The 17,927-nt window shown below is 43.1% G+C and overlaps 1 protein-coding gene across 1 annotated transcript in view; it reads left to right on the forward strand.

The window, feature by feature from the left end:
- pes (pescadillo) overlaps positions 1–17,927 on the forward strand; it is a 49,921-nt gene that overhangs the window by 27,029 nt on the left and 4,965 nt on the right. Inside the window, exons 6-11 of the mRNA XM_038784595.1 lie at positions 733–810; positions 897–986; positions 2,536–2,666; positions 3,442–3,567; positions 7,214–7,398; positions 17,734–17,873. Of these exons, the coding sequence (XP_038640523.1) occupies positions 733–810; positions 897–986; positions 2,536–2,666; positions 3,442–3,567; positions 7,214–7,398; positions 17,734–17,873 (750 nt within the window). The remainder of the gene's footprint in view (positions 1–732; positions 811–896; positions 987–2,535; positions 2,667–3,441; positions 3,568–7,213; positions 7,399–17,733; positions 17,874–17,927) is intronic.

Here is a 17,927-nt window from a genome sequence, read left to right on the forward strand (position 1 = left end):
CATCATCAAGTATTTTTATGCTTAAGGAACCTTTTTAGCAATGCTGTTTATTGCTTGTCCGGTATTTATCATTTTTTTCATTGCCCTACAGATTCACCATAAATGTATCTCATCTGCGTATGCAGCAGTATTCACTCTTAGTTGTAGGATTTGCCCATAAAGCAGGAGGTTTCTTTCTTCGTGGTTGCTAATTGCTTCAATATGTCTCTGTCATTGTCACATGCTTTATGGTATCTTGCATGCTGCATAACATGTTGTAACTACCATAGTTTGTTTCTGTATTCCTTCATGGGATGTGGATTGAGCTGAATGACTTGCAAGGCCATTTCAGAGGACATTTAAGAGTCAACCACATTGCTGTGAGTCTGGAGTCACATTTAGTTCCGACCAGGTAAAGCTGACGGATTTCCTTCCCGAAACGATATTGGTGAAGCAGATGAGTTTTTAATGTTAATCGAAATCGTTTCACGGTCACCATTACTGAGACTAGCTTTGAATTCCAAATTTTATTAATTGAATTTAAATTCCACCAGATGCAATGGTTGGATTTGAACCAATGTCCCCTGGGCGTTAGCCTGGGCCTCTGGATTATTAGTCTGTCACATTACCACTATGCCACTATCTCCACAATTCACCAAAAATTTGTGGTTTTAAAAAGTCTGAAGGTACTTCAGGTTATTCTTTTATTTGTTTAGCGTAACTAACTAACTAAATTGAAAATGTTATCTTCAGCTTGAAAACAAACCTGAAGAAAGTGAGCTGAAGCAAGATGAAGAAAAATATGCAATGGACTCTGAAAGTTATATGGAGGTAAGTGGTGAACCAGAGAGAGTTCTAACCTTCCAAAAAATGTCATGTTCTTCATTGTACAAATTTGAATTTTATGATTCTTGCAGAAACTGGCTGCCCTGGGGGCAAGTTTAGCTCGTGTGGTACCTTCGAATGAAGAGGATGACGTGGCACCGGATGAATTCCCTGCAGATGGAGTAAGTGTAAAACTACATTGCTCATCATTATTGAACAGTGTGGTTTTTAAATGAGAGGGCAATCCTCTTTGTTACTCAGCTAATAGTTTTGTAATCGGTTTGATTTCTACTTCACTCTTATTTTCATGACGGAGAATTGGGTGAACTTGGTGCAAGCAGTACTACCCCATGGGTAACCGTAAGAGCTTTCCATCAATCCTGTAGCCACTTTGTGTTGGTACAGTTAGAAAATATATTTATATCCGCAGGGCCAGTTGTCACTATTGTGTAGGGGACATTCAACATGGGGAAAATATAGGATCATCAGTCAACAGTGATTCTCTAAATTGCCAGAATGTATCTTTACCCAATACACCAATTGCATGCTGAAAGGAAAAATACCATACCAGCCATAAAATTTGAATGACACAGAATTTGATCAGCTTCGAGTTACTCTGTCTGAATCTTCTTAGCGCTTTTTACTGTTAAATTACAACGGGCCAGAATTTACTTGAAGAGAATACTGCTGATGTTGATGTTTAAATACTGTAGGATCAAGACAATTTACTTTGTCCTTCTCAGGGGCAGTTAGGGATGGGCAATAAATGCAGGCCTAGCCAGTGAATGCCCACAAACCCATGAATGATTTGTAAAAAAAAAAAAGCATGGGGAAGGGCGAATGAAAAGAAATCTTAATTTAAGACTTTGAGATTTTCATAACCTGTGTGCTTCCTCCGCAATGATTAGTTGCTGTTCACTGTTGAGAGTTGAACATGAATAGCAGCCGTTTGCCGAAGTAACCATAGCAGAGCTTGAAGTTGAACCTTCAGGAGATGTGGGAGGGAAATTTAAAGAAAAATAAAAAATATTGTTTAATTTCCCCAGGGCCCAAAAACACAATAGAATAGTGCACAAACAAGCATGCTTACTCCCAAAATAGTACTTTAAAAAAAAAAATTGTCGTTTTATTGCCAAATAAAATTTGCATATCCTTTATGTGACCTTGTGACTTTTTTGACTGATTTGCAAAACCACCGAGGTTGGTCTCATTTCCAAGACCTTTTATGGGCATCCATGTTTTCATTTGTTTTTGTGCACTGAACCAGATTGTTTATTAAAAATCTGCTTTCCCCACATGTTTAACCTTCCCGAAGTTTTCTATTAGCTTTCATATCATCTAGGCATTTACGTGTTGTTACTAGGTAAAGGAATGTTAAGTGTATCTCGAATTTTGTTGCCATATTGACGTGTCATGAACAGAAGGTAAAAGTGTTTTCAAACTTAGTTTGGTAATGGATTGCCATTTTATACTACAAATGTGTTAGCAGTGAAAGACAAAGTGCTATTTTTCTACCTACACAAACTTAATGGTATCTGCATTCCTCTTTTAGTTTTAAGTTTAAACTGATATATGAGGTATAAGTTTTAACAGTGTATGTTTGTCTGCTAAAACAGAGTATTTACCAGGTTACCCAGGCAACGCGTTTGAAATTGTTATTTATGCATATGGGATTATTCTCAGCGGCAAAATAAATAACGTACCCTGGGGTAACTTCTATAATTTATACAGGAAAATGCCATGCTGCTTGAAGAGAGACAGAAAGAGCAACAAATATTAGAAAAGCAGAAAAAGCTGTTTGAGGGAATGAAGTTTTTCTTGAACCGAGAAGTGCCACGTGAATCACTGGCATTTGTCATAAGGTATGTGTACCAGGTTGTATAACAAGTTTTATCCTTCAGCCCCCTCCATTGTTACTGATGCTGTTGACACATTACATAGATACAGTTCGACAAGTGCACTACGCTCGCTGGTGCCTCGCACAGATGATCATTATTCATCTGTTAACTCCAGTGGTTACTTTTGCCAGGCTGACTGACCATGGGGCCAAATCCAATTCTGTTCTTGCCTATGAATGCACATTTCCACCTGTATTGCTGGATAGTAATGTTGAGTGGGAACCCTCACTGACTTGTTTTTCACCTCTCCCTGACCCACCTTGTACACAAGGCCAAATGTAGCATCTTGCTGTCCCGACTGCGACATCAAACCTGGTATCTTCCTGGCCGGTGGGGCTCTTATTTTTCTGATAAAGTTGCTCAATCATTTAAGTTCATGGCCGCAATGATTAACAGTCACATCATACTCCTTTCAGTGCAGTTTTCCTCCTTTTAGTCCCCTCATTTTGAATTTGTTAAGATACAGTTCTGCAATCAGGCCATGTTTATATGTAAATGGATCCAGGCTTTGTCAGTGGGCTATTTGATTATGTAGGGGAGCAAAATCAAGCTCAATCTGGTTCTTGCTCAATATTCACAAATGCACAATTTGCATCATGGGTCACTGGATTGAAGGGTGAAATGGGAATTGTGACTGAGGATTTCTCTCTCCCTGTAGATTTATACATTACTCAAAAGATTTACTCAAACTTTTTTCTAAACCGTTTCCAATTGATTTTGTTTTATCAATTTTTTTTAGGTGTTTTGGAGGCAACGTATCATGGGAAAAATCACTTTGTATAGGTGCTGCTTATCCAGTTACAGATGAAACCATTACACACCAGATAGTGGACAGGCCAAATCTTGATGAACAGTTTATCAACAGGTATGATTTTGTCTGAAATAAAATTTTAGGTTCAGTAATTATGAGAGATATTTTGTTGCCAATCCTAGCTCCGTTAAAGCTGGTTACTTTTTAAAAATTCATTTATGAGGGCAGAACGGTGGCGCAGTGGGTTAGCACTGTGGCCTCACGGCGCCAAGGTTCCAGGTTCGATCCCGGCTCTGGGTCGCTTTCTGCGGAGTTTGCACATTCTCCCCGTGTGCGTGGGTTTCCTCTGGGTGCTCCGGTTTCCTCCCACAGTCCAAAGACGTGCAGGTTAGATGGATTGGCCATGATCAATTGCCCCTTGTGATCAAAAAGGTTAGGAGGGGTTATTGGGGTACGGGGATAGGTGGAAGTAAGGGCTTAAGTGGGTTGGTGCAGACTCGATGGGCTGAATGGCCTCCTGCACTGTATGTTCTATTTTTCTATGTGCAGGGTAGGTGGATTGGCCACGCTAAATTGCCCCTTAATTGGAAATAATTAATTGGGTGCTATAAATTTATAATTTTTAAAAAATTCATTTGAGATGTGGGCGCTGCTGGCTAGATTACCATTTATTGTCCATCCCAAGTGGTGGTGAGCTGCCTTCTTTAACTGCTATAGTCCCGGAGGTGTGGGTACACCCACAATGCTGTAAGGGAGGGAATTCCAGGTTTTTGACCCAGCGACAGTGAAGGAATGCCGATATATTTCCAAGCCAGGATGGTGAGTGACTTGGAGGTGAACCTCCATGTTGTGCTGTTCCCAGGTATCTGCTGCTCTTGTTCTAGATGGTAGTGATTTGTGGTAATGGAAAGTTCTGTGTGAAGAACGTTGGTGATTTGCTGGAGTACATCTTGTAGATGGTACACATAGCTGCCACTATTCATTGGTGGTGGAGTGAATGTTTGTGGTAGGAGAATATAATAAGTCCACAGAGGCAGAAGTCCCTTCACCAGAATTTCTTTTATTAACAAAACCAGGTGCATTCAGCTTGCTGTCTACACTGGGACTGCAAAGGATCTGACACTCCCTGTTATATACAGTAAGAAGTCTTACAACACCAGGTTAAAGTCCAACAGGTTTGTTTCAAACACGAGCTTTCGGAGCACGGCTCCTTCTTCAGGTGAATGGAAAGGCTTGTTCCAGAAATGTCAGAGGACAAGCCTTTCCATTCACCTGAAGAAGGAGCCGTGCTCCGAAAGCTCGTGTTTGAAACAAACCTGTTGGACTTTAACCTGGTGTTGTAAGACTTCTTACTGTGCTCACCCCAGTCCAACGCCGGCATCTCCACATCATGTTATATACAGAGAAAGGGGTTCCCTGATTGGGCCACTAATCGAGGAACTCTTATTCCGATTGGCCAATCTCAAAGGCCTGGTCTAAATCATTAGAGATTAGCAATTAAGCTTTGTCCTGGATGGTGTTGAACTTCTTGAGTGTTGCTGGAACTGCACTCATCCAGGCAAGTTGGGAGTCTTCCATCACACTTCTGATTTGTCCCTTGTCGGTGGTGGACAGGTTTGGTGGGGTCAGGAGGTGAGTTACTCTATGCAGGATTCCTAGCCTCTGATCTGCCTTGGTAGCCACAAGGGGTGGCACAGTGGTTAGCATTGCCATCTCACCGCGCCTGAGACCCGGGTTCAATTCCAGCCTTGGGTCACTGTCTGTGTGGAGTCTGCACGTTCTCCAGTGTCTGCGTGGGTTTCCTCCGGGTGCTCTGGTTTCCTCCCACAGTCCAAAGATGTGCAGGTTAGGTGGATTGGCCAAGCTAAATTGCCCCTTTGTGTCCAGGGATGTACAGATTAGCTGGGGTTACAGGGATAGAGCAGGGGAGTGGGCCTTGGTAGAGTGCTCTTTCAGAGCGTCAATGGGCTGAATGGCCTCTTTCTGAACTGGAGGGAGTCTATGAATATATGGCTAGTTTTCTGTTCAATGGTAACCCCAGGATAGTAATGCCATTGAAGGTAAAGAAAAATTCAGAATATGCCCTCCACATGACATTTGGTAGGTTAATGAAGTCGAGCACAAAAAACTGCAGAAGATGGCAGTCGAAAATAAAACAAAAGTTGATCCTGATCATGGCATGTACTTGCATTTTCAAACAGCAGGACATGTTAACTTGCTCTATTTTTACACTCCAGCACCTGTCACATAGGTTTAGACATTGGCTCCATGCCCCAGAAATTGTCTAAGTAAAGAACAAATTCCTTATTTTCCTTGCCCAACCCCACAACAAAAGAAAATACAATAAATTACGTTCGGCTTTGATTCTTTCTACATTGGCTTGCAAAGCTGAACTTGATTCAAACATAATTTTATCCATTCTTTTAACTGAAATTTAATCCTTTGCTTTAAAATAGAGGGCAAAATACGTTTATTATACGTTTATTGATTCTTCCGCATAAATTGTTGTTCTTGCAGAGTAATTTAGTCAGTGATTGAACAAATGCCTGCATGTTTAAATTTCTGAAAAAATAGCAAAGGTTTTCCTCATGATATGCGGAAATTTGAAAAAAATTAACCAGTTCACCATCTGCTGGCCTAACATCCCCCGTGCAATGAGCAGCAATTCCTAAATATATGACTGAGTGCCATCACCAACTTTTAACATGAGCAAGCAGTGATTAAATAGCTTTCTCCCCCTTTTTATGTTACCACATCTGCTTTTCACCTCCTTCCTTAACCGGTAGTCAAGATGTTGCGCTTGTGGCCAACCAGCAACAGAACTAGGACTACTGGATGCTATAGTTTTATTTACTTCTCCTTTCAGTGAGACACTTCAACAAGGTGTATTACCTGAAAGTAGCAAAAGCTGCCCACCTAGAAGTGGGTTTCAATATTGGATTGGAAGTCCCCCTCCCATTCGATTCTGACATTACAAATGATGAGAGGCTCTGAAATGAATCATTTTTTTAAAAAAGTGAAATGTTGCAGAATACAAACCTATGAATTAGAAGCAGGAGCTCGCCACATAGCCCCTTGAGTCTGGCTGATCTGAACTCAACTCCATGTTTCCATCTCACCACCCCTGCCCCCCAATAACCCTCCACCCCTTTGCTTCTCAAGAATATACTGACCTCTGCTTTTAAAAAATATTCAAAGACTGCTCCTCCACCAAATCTTGAGGAAGAGAATTCCAAAGATTCCCGACCCTCAGTGAGAGAAGAAAATTCTCTTCTCCTCCCATCTTTAATATGTGACTCCTTTATTTAAAAAGTTTTTTTTTTTTACAGTACACAATTCTTTTTTTCCAATTAAGGGGCAATTTTAGCGTGGCCAATCCACCTACCCTGCACATCTTTGGGTTGTATGGGGTGAGATCCACACCGACACGGGGAAAATGTGAAAACTCCACACGTCAGTGACCCAAGGCTGGGATCATACCTGGGTCCTTGGTGTCATAAGGCAGCAGTGCTAACCGCTGTACTACTGTGCCGCCCTGACACTTTATTTTCAAACTGTGACCCTGAGTTCTAGATTCTACCACAAGAGGAAACATCCTCTTTGCATCCATTTTGTTAACACATCTCCGAATCCTATCTGTTTGGTGTATGTACCTTTATTTTGATCTGCGAGTCGAACACTGGCTAAATATCCATGTGTAATTTTCCTCTGGTGTACATTATTTTCATCATTGCTCAACACTCTTATTTTTAATTTGCAGGTATTATATCCAGCCCCAGTGGGCTTTTGACTCTGTTAATGCCAAAGCACTGCTTCCTGTGGAAGATTATTTTCTGGGTGTGACTTTACCACCTCATCTATCTCCATTTGTGGAGGAGAAAGATGGAGACTACATTCCACCAGAGAAACTCAAACTCTTGGCCATTCAGAGAGGCGAGAATACATGTAAGCTGGTTGATGCACTGATTCATGTTATTTCTGAATGCAACTATCCTCTCAGATTTGTATCTTGATTGTGTTCTTAAAAATTACTGACCTTTGGTCTGCAGTGGGGAGGCAGTGGTGCAGTAGTATTGTCGCCTGACTAGTAATCCAGAAACCGGAGTCATGCTCTGGGGACTCTGGTTTGAATGCCACCATGGCAGATAGTGAAATTTAAATTCATTTTTTTTTTAAACCTAGAATTGAAAGTCTAACGGTGACCATGAAACCATTGTCAATTGTCATAAAACCCATCTGCTTCACTAATGTCTCTAGGAAAGGAAATCTATCGACCTTGCCCTGTCTGGCCTACATGTGACTCCAGATCTAAAGCAATGTGGTTGACTCTGAAATGCCCTTGGGGATGGGCAATAAATACTGGTCCATCCGGTGACACCCACATCCCATGAACGAATTAAAACTCAGTCTTGATAGATTTCTGATTTAAAGTTAACGCAATATGAAATTATAATAATCTTTATCATCTTTATTAGTGTTGCAAGTAGGCTTACATTAACACTGAAATGAAGTTACTGTGAAACGCCCCTAGTCACCACATTCCGCGCCTGTTCGGGTATACTGAGGGAGAATTCGGAATGTTCAATTACCCTAACAAAGACGTCTTTCGGGACTTGTGGGAGGAAACCGGAGCACCCGGAGGAAACCCATGTAGACACTGGGAGAACATGCAGACTCCACGCAGATAATGACCCAAACTGGAAATCGAACCCGGGTCGCTGGCGCTGTGAAGCAACAGTGCTACCCACTGTGGGTTGTGTTGTATGTTTGATTCGGAAAACATGGCCCCAATTGGTTGACCTGAAAAACAAAAGCCGTTTTGCCTATAACATTTGCCACATTGGATGACTTTGTAATAATAAAAGCAAAATACTGGCGATGCTGGAGATCTGAAATAAAATCAGAAAGTGCTGGAAAAAATTAGCAGGTTTGGCAGCCCCTGGGGAGAGAAAAACCGAGTTAGCATTGAGTCCAATATGCTTTTCTTTGGAGCCAAAGTCAGGTAGGAGTGTAATACGTTTTATTATTTTGAGAAAGTGTGGTAGGTGGGGCAAAGTAAAAGGTCAGGGATCGGTTCGAGGTCATGGGAAAGTAAAGATCAAAGATGTAATAGAATCAAAAGCAAAGCGAGTGGTAATGATAGTATTAAAGCTACAAAAGATTGATCCAGAGTAGGTGTGAATAGCAGAATAAAGGTGAACGTAGTCTTAAAAACAAAAACATAATATCAAGATAGAGACTTGCACTAGGGGAAAGAAATTCAAAATGGAGCAGAGAGATCATGGTCTGAAGTTCATAGAATTTACAGTGCAGAAGTAGGCCATTGGCCCATCGAGTCTGCACCGGCTCTTGGAAAGAGCACCCTACCCAAGCTCACACCTCCCCCGTAACCCAGTAACCCCACCCAATACTAAGGGCAATTTTGGACATTAAGGTCAATTTAACAGGGCCAATCCACCTAACCTGCACATCTTTGGACTGTGGGAGGAAACCAGAGCACCCGGAGGAAACCCACGCACTCACGGGGAGGACGTGCCGACTCCGCACAGACAGTGACCCAAGCCGGTGAATCGAACCTGGGACCCTGGAACTGTGAAGCAGTTGTGCTGACCACTATGCTACCGTCCTGCCCTGAGTTGTTGAACTCGATATTTAGCTGTGAAGGCTATAAAGTCCCTAACTGGAAGATGAGCTGTTCCTCCAGCTTGTATTGGGCTTCGCTAGAACATTGTAGCGTGCCGAGGATTGAAATGAGAGCAGGGTGGTGAGTTGAAACGGCAAACGGCTGGAAGGTGGGGCATCCTTGGGTACTGAGCGAATCCACAACACGGTCAGCCTGTATGTGTTTGGTCTCCCCAGTGCCCATAGCCTTGAATGCTATGACATTTCACGTGCTCATCCATGTACTTTTTAATGGTTGTGAGGTTTCCTGCCTCTACTACCCTCCCAGGCAGTGCATTCCAGATTTCCACCACCCTCAAATGTTTACTCAGATCCCCTCCTGCCTCCCACCTTAAAATTATGCCCTCTTGTTATTGACCCTTCAACTAATGGAACAGCTGCTTCCTGTCCACCCTGTCCATATCCCTTATAAGCTTATATGCCCCTTCTCTGCTTTAAAGAGAACAACCTGAGCCTATCCAGCCTCTCTTCGTGTAATGCTGATGGGCATTAATTCAGATGAACTCCTTCAGGAAATGTTTCCAGTGAATGATGAGCCATAGAACCTGTAAATGCATATTCGGCCTGTATCTCCATATTAATGTATTGATTCATTCTCCTCAAGTGCTACCCCATCCTCCTTTAAAAAGTACCACCAACTTCATCACTCTTCCACAGACAACCTAAACAAAGTCAATCGACTCTCTTTGGTCTTCGTTTTGACTTCAACTGGCTTGGATTCTGTTAACACAAACCACCACCCTCCAATCTAGAAGTCTACCTTTCCTTCTAAGTACCACTCAGTTCATTCATTGCCACTGTGCTTCTCATTTACTAGTCTGATATTCAGTATTGAATGAGTCCCAGTTTTCTCCACTTGCCCATAGGGAGGATGTGAACATTGACTTCCACTCCCTGGGACAAGCTCTGTACATATGCCACCAATTCTATTCTCATTGGAGACCATCTCTGATAAAATCAGGCTGTTAGCAACTTCTGCATCCTGTTTTACCCATTTTCCCAATCATTTGGTCACTCCTGCTGATAACTCCTCCTTTGGCTCCGCATCCAGTTTTGCTTGATGCATCTCTGTGAAGCACCTTGGGACATTTTTATACATTGTATAAATATTTTAAATAGGCAGCATTTATTTGCAACACAAATGGATTTCTGATGAGTGACACCCACACAACAGTCTGTCTGCAATGTTTAATTTGACCCTGCCTATCACTCTAGGTCAAGTTGTCATACGGATGGGGGATGTTTTGGGTATTCTAAAAGACATTAAGGTGGACAAGTCCCCAGGACCGGATGGGATCTATCCCAGGTTACTGAGGGAAGCGAGGGTTGAAATAGCTGGGGCCTTCACCGATATCTTTGCAGCATCCTTGAGCACGGGTGAGGTCCCCGAGGACTGGAGAATTGCTAATGTTGTCCCTTTGTTTAAGAAGGGTAGCAGGGATAATCCAGGGAATTATAGACCTGTGAGCTTGACGTCAGTGGTAGGCAAACTGTTGGAGAAGATACTGAGGGGTAGAATCTATTCACATTTGGAAGAAAATAGACTTATCAGTGATAGGCAGCATGGTTTTGTGCAGGGAAGGTCATGTCTTACAAACATAATAGAATTCTTTGAGGAAGTGACAAAGTTAATTGATGAGGGAAGGGCTGTAGCTGTCATATACATGGACTTTAGTAAGGCGTTTGATAAAGTTTCCCTTGGCAGGTTGATGGAAAAAGTGAAGTCGTATGGGGTTCAGGGTGTACTAGCTAGATGGATAAAGAACTGGCTGGGCAACAGGAGACAGAGAGTAGTGGTGGAAGGGAGTGTCTCAAAATGGAGAAAGGTGACTAGTGGTGTTCCACAGGGATCCGTGCTCGGACCACTGTTGTTTGTGATATACATAAATGATCTGGATGAAGGTATAGGTGGTCTGATGAGCAAGCTTACAGATGATACTAAGATTGGTGGAGTTGCAGATAGCGAGGAGGACTGTCAGAGAATACAACAAAATATAGATAGATTGGAGAGTTGGGCAGAGAAATGGCAGATGGAGTTCAATCCAGGCAAATGCGAGGTGATGCATTTTGGAAGATCAAATTCAAGAGCGGACTATATGGTCAATGGAAGAGTCTTGGGGGAAATTGATGTACAGAGAGATCTGGGAGTTCAGGTCCATTGTATCCTGAAGGTGGCAACGCAGGTTGATAGAGTGGTCAAGAAGGCATACAGCATGCTTGCCTTCATCGGACGGGGTATTGAGTACAAGAGTTGGCAGGTCATGTTACAGTTGTTTAGGGCTTTGGTTCGGCCACATTTGGAATACTGCGTGCAGTTCTGGTCGCCACATTACCAGAAGGATGTGGATGCTTTGGAGAGGGTGCAGAGGAGGTTCACCAGGATGTTGCCTGGTATGGAGGGTGCTAGCTATGAAGAAAGGTTGAGTAGATTAGGATTGTTTTCGTTGGAAAGACGGAGGTTGAGGCGAGACCTGATTGAGGTTTACAAAATTATGAGAGGTATGGACAGGGTGGATAGCAACAAGCTTTTCCCAAGAGTGGGGGTGTCAGTTACAAGGGGTCAGGATTTCAAGGTGAGAGGGGGAAAGTTTAAGGGAGATGTGCGTGGAAAGTTTTTTACGCAGAGGGTGGTGGGTGAGTGGAACGTTTTACCAGCGGAGGTGGTAGAGTAGGGCACGATAGCATAATTTAAGAGGCATCTAGACAGGTATATGAACGGGCGGGAACAGAGGGAGACAGGTTTAGATAAAGGATCTGGATCGGCGCAGGCTGGGAGGGCCGAAGGGCCTGACCCTGTGCTGCAATTTTCTTTGTTCTTTAAATACTCCTATGCTCGCTGACTTACATTGGCACCCGGTCAAGAAATTTCTTGATATTAAAATCATTCCCCCCCCCCCACCCTTTTGTTTTTTCAATGGCTTCACCTCTCCGTCTCTAATCTCCTCCAATCCCATAACCCTCCACTATATCTGCACTCATCTAATTCTAGCCACTTTACATTGTAAAATAGCAACGGTAACTAACTCTTCTGTTCAAGAAAGGAGGAAGACAAAGCAGGAAACTACAGGACAGTTAGCCTAACATTTCACTGGGAAATATCTAGAATCTATTACTTAAGAGATTGTAGCAACAACCATGTTAACTGTCTTAAGAGTTTCTGTGAAAGGGAAAATGTGTTTCACTAATTTCTAGACTTTGAGGTACTACAAGGAATATGCGTAAAGCGGAACCTGCAGGTGTGGAGCATTTGGATTTCCATAAGGTATTTGATAAGGTGCGGCATTAAAAAAATTACCACAGAAAATAAGATCTCATGGTGTAAGTTGTAAAGAGGATATAGCGTCTGCAAAGAGATATAGATAAAGTGAGTGGGCAAAAAATTGGCAGGTGGAGTATAATGTGGAAAAATTTGAATATGTCCACTTTGGCAAGAAGAATAGAAAAGCAGCTTGTGATTGAAATGGAGAGGGATTCCAGAACTCTGTGGTATAGAGGGATCTGACTGCCTCAGTAGCTGAAACCCACAAAGTTAGTAGGAGGTACAGAAAATGATTGGGAAAACAAATGGAATGTTGTTATTTCAATGGAAATGAAATGTAAAAGTAGGGACGTTTTGGATCACTGGAGTGCTATGTGCAGTTTTGGTCTCCTTACTTAAGAAAGTTTGTAATTGCATTAGAAGCAGTTCAGAGAAGGTTAACTAGACTGATTCATGGGGTGTAGGGGTTATCTTATGAGAGGTTAAATAGGTTAAGCCTGTATCCATTGCAGTTTAGAAGAGATTAGAAACGGATGCGATCCTGAATTGGACTTGACAGGGCAGATACTGAAAGTTGTTTCTCCTTGTGGGAAAGACTATAATTAGAGGACACATTTTAAAATGAGGGGAAGATGAGGACAATTTGTTTTCTTCGTCATTAGCCTGTGGCGTCCTCTTTCACAGCCAGCAGTGGAGATAGGGTAATGGAACATATTTAATTGTCAAGGGAGCTGAAGGGTATTGGAGATCAAGAGGAAATTTGAGGTCACGATCAGATCCACCCTGATCTTGTCAAATGATGTGGCTGCTCAGTGGGCCTAATGGCCTTCTGCTTCTAATTTAGGAGCACCCCTGATTTTAATCACTCCACCATTGCTAGTTGCGCTTTCAGTTGCCCAAGGCATTAATCTCGGAATTCCTCTCCTACACCACTCTGTCTCTCCATCCCATTTTCCTTCTTCAAGAAGCTCCTTTATAAACAAGGTTTTGTTCATCTGCCCTAATATTTCCTCATGGCTCAATACCATAAGACATAGGAGCAGAATTAGGCCACTTGGCCCATCGAGTCTGCTCCGCCATTCAATCATGGCTGATATTTTCTCATCCCCATTCTCCTGCCTTCTCGCCATAACCCCTGATCCCCTTATTAATCAAGAACCTATCTATCTCTGTCTTAAAGACACTCAGTAAATTGGCCTCCACAGCCTTCTGCCGCAAAGAGTTCCACAGATTCACCGCCCTCTGGCTGAAAAAATTCCTCCTCGTCTCTGTTTTAAAGGATCGTCCCTTTAATCTGAGATGGTGTCCTCTGGTTCTAGTTTTTCTGACAAATGGAAACATCCTCTCCACGTCCACTCTATCCAGGCCTCGCAGTATCTTGTACATTTGAATAAAATCCCCTCTCATCCTTCTAAACTCCAACGAGTACAGACCCAGAATCCTCAACTGTTACTCATACAACAAGTTCTTCATTCCAGGGATCATTCTTGTGAACCTTCTCTGGGCCCTTTCCAAGGCCAGCACATCCTTCCTTAGATATGGGGCCCAAAACTGCTCACAATACTCCAAATGGAGTCTGACCAGAGCTTTATACAGCCTCAGAAATACATCCCTGATCTTGTATTCTAGCCCTCTTGAAATGAATGCTAACATTGCATTTATCTTCTTTACTGCCGACTGAACCTGCACATTAATCTTAAGAGAATCGTGAACAAGGACCCCCAAGTTCCTTTGTGCTTCTGCTTTCCGAAGCATTTCCCCATTTAGAAAATAGTCTATGCCTAGATTCCTCCTTCCAAAGTGCATAACCTCACACTTTTCCACATTGTATTTCATTTGCCACTTCTTTGCCCACTCTCCTAACTTGTCCAAATCCTTCTGCAGCCCTCTTGCTTCCTCAATACTACATGTCCCTCTATAGATATTTGTATCATCTGCAAACTTAACAACAGTGCCTTCAGTTCTTTCTTCCAGATCATTTATGTATATTGTAAAAAGTTATGGTCCCAGCAAAGACCCCTGAGGCACACCACTAGTCACCGGCTGCCAGCCTGAAAAAGACCCCTTTATCCCCACTCTTTGCTTTCTGCCAGTCAGCCAATCCTCTATCCATGCCAGCATCTTACCCTTAACACAATAGGCTTTTAACTTATTTAACAGTCTCCTATGCGGCACCTTGTCAAAAGCCTTCTGGAAATCTAAATAAATCACGTCCACTGATTCTCCTTTATCTAACTTGCTTGTTACCTCCTCAAACAACTCTAACAGATTTGTTAGACACGACCTCCTTTTGACAAAGCCGTGCTGACTCAGTCCTATTTTACCATGCACTTCCAAGTGCTTCGCGATCTCATCTTTGATGACCAAATCTTACCGATGACCAAAGTCAGACTAATCGGCCTATAATTTCCCATCTTCTGCTTCCCTCCCTTCGTAAACAGTGGTGTTGTATTAGCCATCTTCCAGTCCTCTGGGACCCTTCCTGCCTCCAGTGATTCCTGAAAGATCATCACTAATGCCTCCACAAATTCCTCAGCTATCTCTTATAGGACCCTGGGGTGTAGTCCATCCGGTCCAGGTGACTTATCCACCTTCAGACCTTTCAGTTTCTCCAGAACCTTCTCCTTAGTAATGGTCACTGCACTCATCTCTCTGCCCCCTGGTTCTCATGGAGCTCTGGCATCCCACTGGTGTCTTCCACCATGATGACTGATGCAAAGTAACTATTCAGTTCCTCTGCCATTTCTTTGTTTCCTATTATTACTTCTCCAGCAACATTTTCTAGTGGTCCAATGTCTATTTTTGCCTCTCTCTTCCCTTTTATATATTGAAAAAAATCTCTTCCTATGTTTCTTTATATTACTAGCTAGCTTGCACTCGTCCTTCATCTTCTCCCCCCTTATTGCTTTTTTAGTTGTCCTCTGCTTTTAAAGGCATCCCAATCCTCTGGTTTCCCACTAATCCTCGCCACTTTGTATGCTTTTTCCTTTGCCTTTATGCTGCCCTCGATATCCCTCGTCAGCCATGGATGCCTTGTCATCCCCTGAGCATGTTTCCTCCTCCTTGGGATGAATTTTTGTTGTGCCTCCCTAATAACCCCCAAAAACCCCTGCCATTGCTCCTTCTCCAATCAACTCTGGCCAGCTCCTCCCTCATGTCTTTGGAGTTACGCCTTATTTAATGGTAATACCGTTATATCTGATTGCAGCTTCTCCCTCTCAAACTGCAGGGTAAATTCTATCATATTGTGGTCACTGCTCCCTAAGGGTTCCTACACCTTAAGTTCCCTAATCAAATCTGCCTCATTACACATCACCAAATCCAGAATTGCCTGTTCCCTAGTAGGCTATGTCACAAACTGCTCCAAAAAACCATCTCTTAGACATTCCACAAATTCCTTTTCTTGGGATCCACTACCAACCTGATTTTCCCAGTCCACCTGCGTATTGAAGTCCTCCATGATTATTGTAATATTGCCTTTTTTACATGCCTCTTCTATCTCCTGATTTATTTTCTGCCCCACATCCTGACTACTGCTAGAGGGCCTCTACATAACTCCCATTAGGGTCTTTTTAGCCTTACAATTCTTCAACTCCACCCACAGAGATTCTATGCCTTCTCATCCTATATCGCTCCTTGCTATCGATTTAACTTCATTCCTTACTAACAATGCAATCCCGCCCCCTTTGTCCATCTGCCTGTACTTTCGATGCAACATATATCCTTGGGTATTTGGATCCCAGCCCTGATCCCCTTGCAGCCACGTCGCTGTGATGCCCACAACATCGTACCGGCCAATTTCAATGTGCGCAACAAGCTCATTTACCTTGTTCTGTATACTGTGCATATTTGGGTACAACACCCTCAATCGTGCATTGGCCACCTCCCTTTTCACACTCTCCTCAGTCACAATACCCTTTTTGATTTTTGACTATGGCTTCTCTGCCTTACACTTTCCCCCTTACTGCTTTTTGTTTCTGGCCCCGTTTTACTTCCCTCCGACTTCCGACATTGGATCCCATTCCTCTGCCACATTAGTTTAAACCCTCCCCAACAGATCAAGCAAACACTCCTCCACAGACATCGGTTCCAGTCCTGCCCAGGTGCACACCATCCGGTTGAATGAAATGAAATTCGCTTATTATCACAGGTAGGCTTCAAACAACGTTACTGTGAAAAGTCCCTAGTCTCCACATTCCGGCGCCTGTTCGGGGAGACTGATATGGGAATTGAACCGTGCTGCTAGCCTGCCTTGGTCTGCTTTAAAAGCCAGCTATTTAGCCCAGTGTGCTAAACCAGCCCCTGGTTTGTACTGGTCCCATCTCCCCCAGAACCGGTTCCAATGCCCCAGGAATTTGAATCCCTCCCTCTTGCACCATCTCTCGAGCCACACATTCATCCTGTCTATCGTGCCATTCCTACTCTGACTAGCTTGTGGCACTGGTAGCAATCCTGAGATTACTACCTTTTGAGGTGCTACTTTTTAGTTTAACTCCTAACTCTCTGAATTCAGCTTTTAGGACCTCATCGCGTTTTTTGCCTATATCATTGGTGCCTATGTGCACCACAACAGCTGGCTGTTCACCCTCCCTTCCCCCCCCCCCCCCCCCCCCGCCCCCCCAGGAATGTCATGCAGCTGCTCTGAGACATCCTTGACCCTTGCACCAGGGAGGCAACATTTTGTTTTGTGTTATTTCTGTAAAGCACGGTGAGACATTTTATTACATACAACACAAGTTATTAATACCTAACTTAAATTTTCTGACCTCCCATGTCAAACTCCTGACTGAAGAGCTCTGCTGGTATCCTGCCAAGAATGGAATAATTGGGGTTAATTATGGGAAATGGGTGATAATTTAGGAGGAATTGAAATGGGGAGGAAATGTTTACAGTTGGGTAAAAAGTCAGAGATTGTTTCTGGCACTTCTCGGCAGCGAGACTGTGACGGGACCAGAAGATTCTGCCACTGCCCAACAGCGGGCGCTTCCCTCTACCGGGTTGGGCGGCCCGGGGGGGGGGGGGGGGGGGGGGGGCGCGGTCCTCTCCCCTATATTTGAAAGAAAAGCAGAATATACTCACCTGTGTGCAAGGTGTGATTTGGAATCAAAAGCCAAAAGCATTTTAAAAGGAGTTTTGCTTTACCTGAGGTGATTAGTGTCACCGGATACCTGTCACCCTCTGATATTTCCGATCAGACAAAAGCCAGCAGAGAATTTAAACTGCCAAACTTTTGTGTGCAGACTGGATCCAATTACAACAAATGTGTGGAGGTCTTTTATGTAACTTGTCCTGAACAATCCTTATTTCATAAAACTTGGATCCTGTTGTATTTATTACAGATGAAGACAAAACTGAATCCGAGGAGGATGAACAGAGTGATGAAGAGTCTGAGGATGATGAAGAAGAAGATATGGATGAAATAGAAAAGCAAGATGAGGAAAGACTGAAGAATATGGAGGCTGAGAAAGTGAAAAACAAAGTGAGTTCCAGTAGAAACAGCTTTGATTTAAATTTATGTAAAATTCAGTGTTTC

Source organism: Scyliorhinus canicula, chromosome 1 (assembly GCF_902713615.1).
Source record: "Scyliorhinus canicula chromosome 1, sScyCan1.1, whole genome shotgun sequence".
In the NCBI taxonomy this organism is placed as follows: domain Eukaryota; kingdom Metazoa; phylum Chordata; class Chondrichthyes; order Carcharhiniformes; family Scyliorhinidae; genus Scyliorhinus; species Scyliorhinus canicula.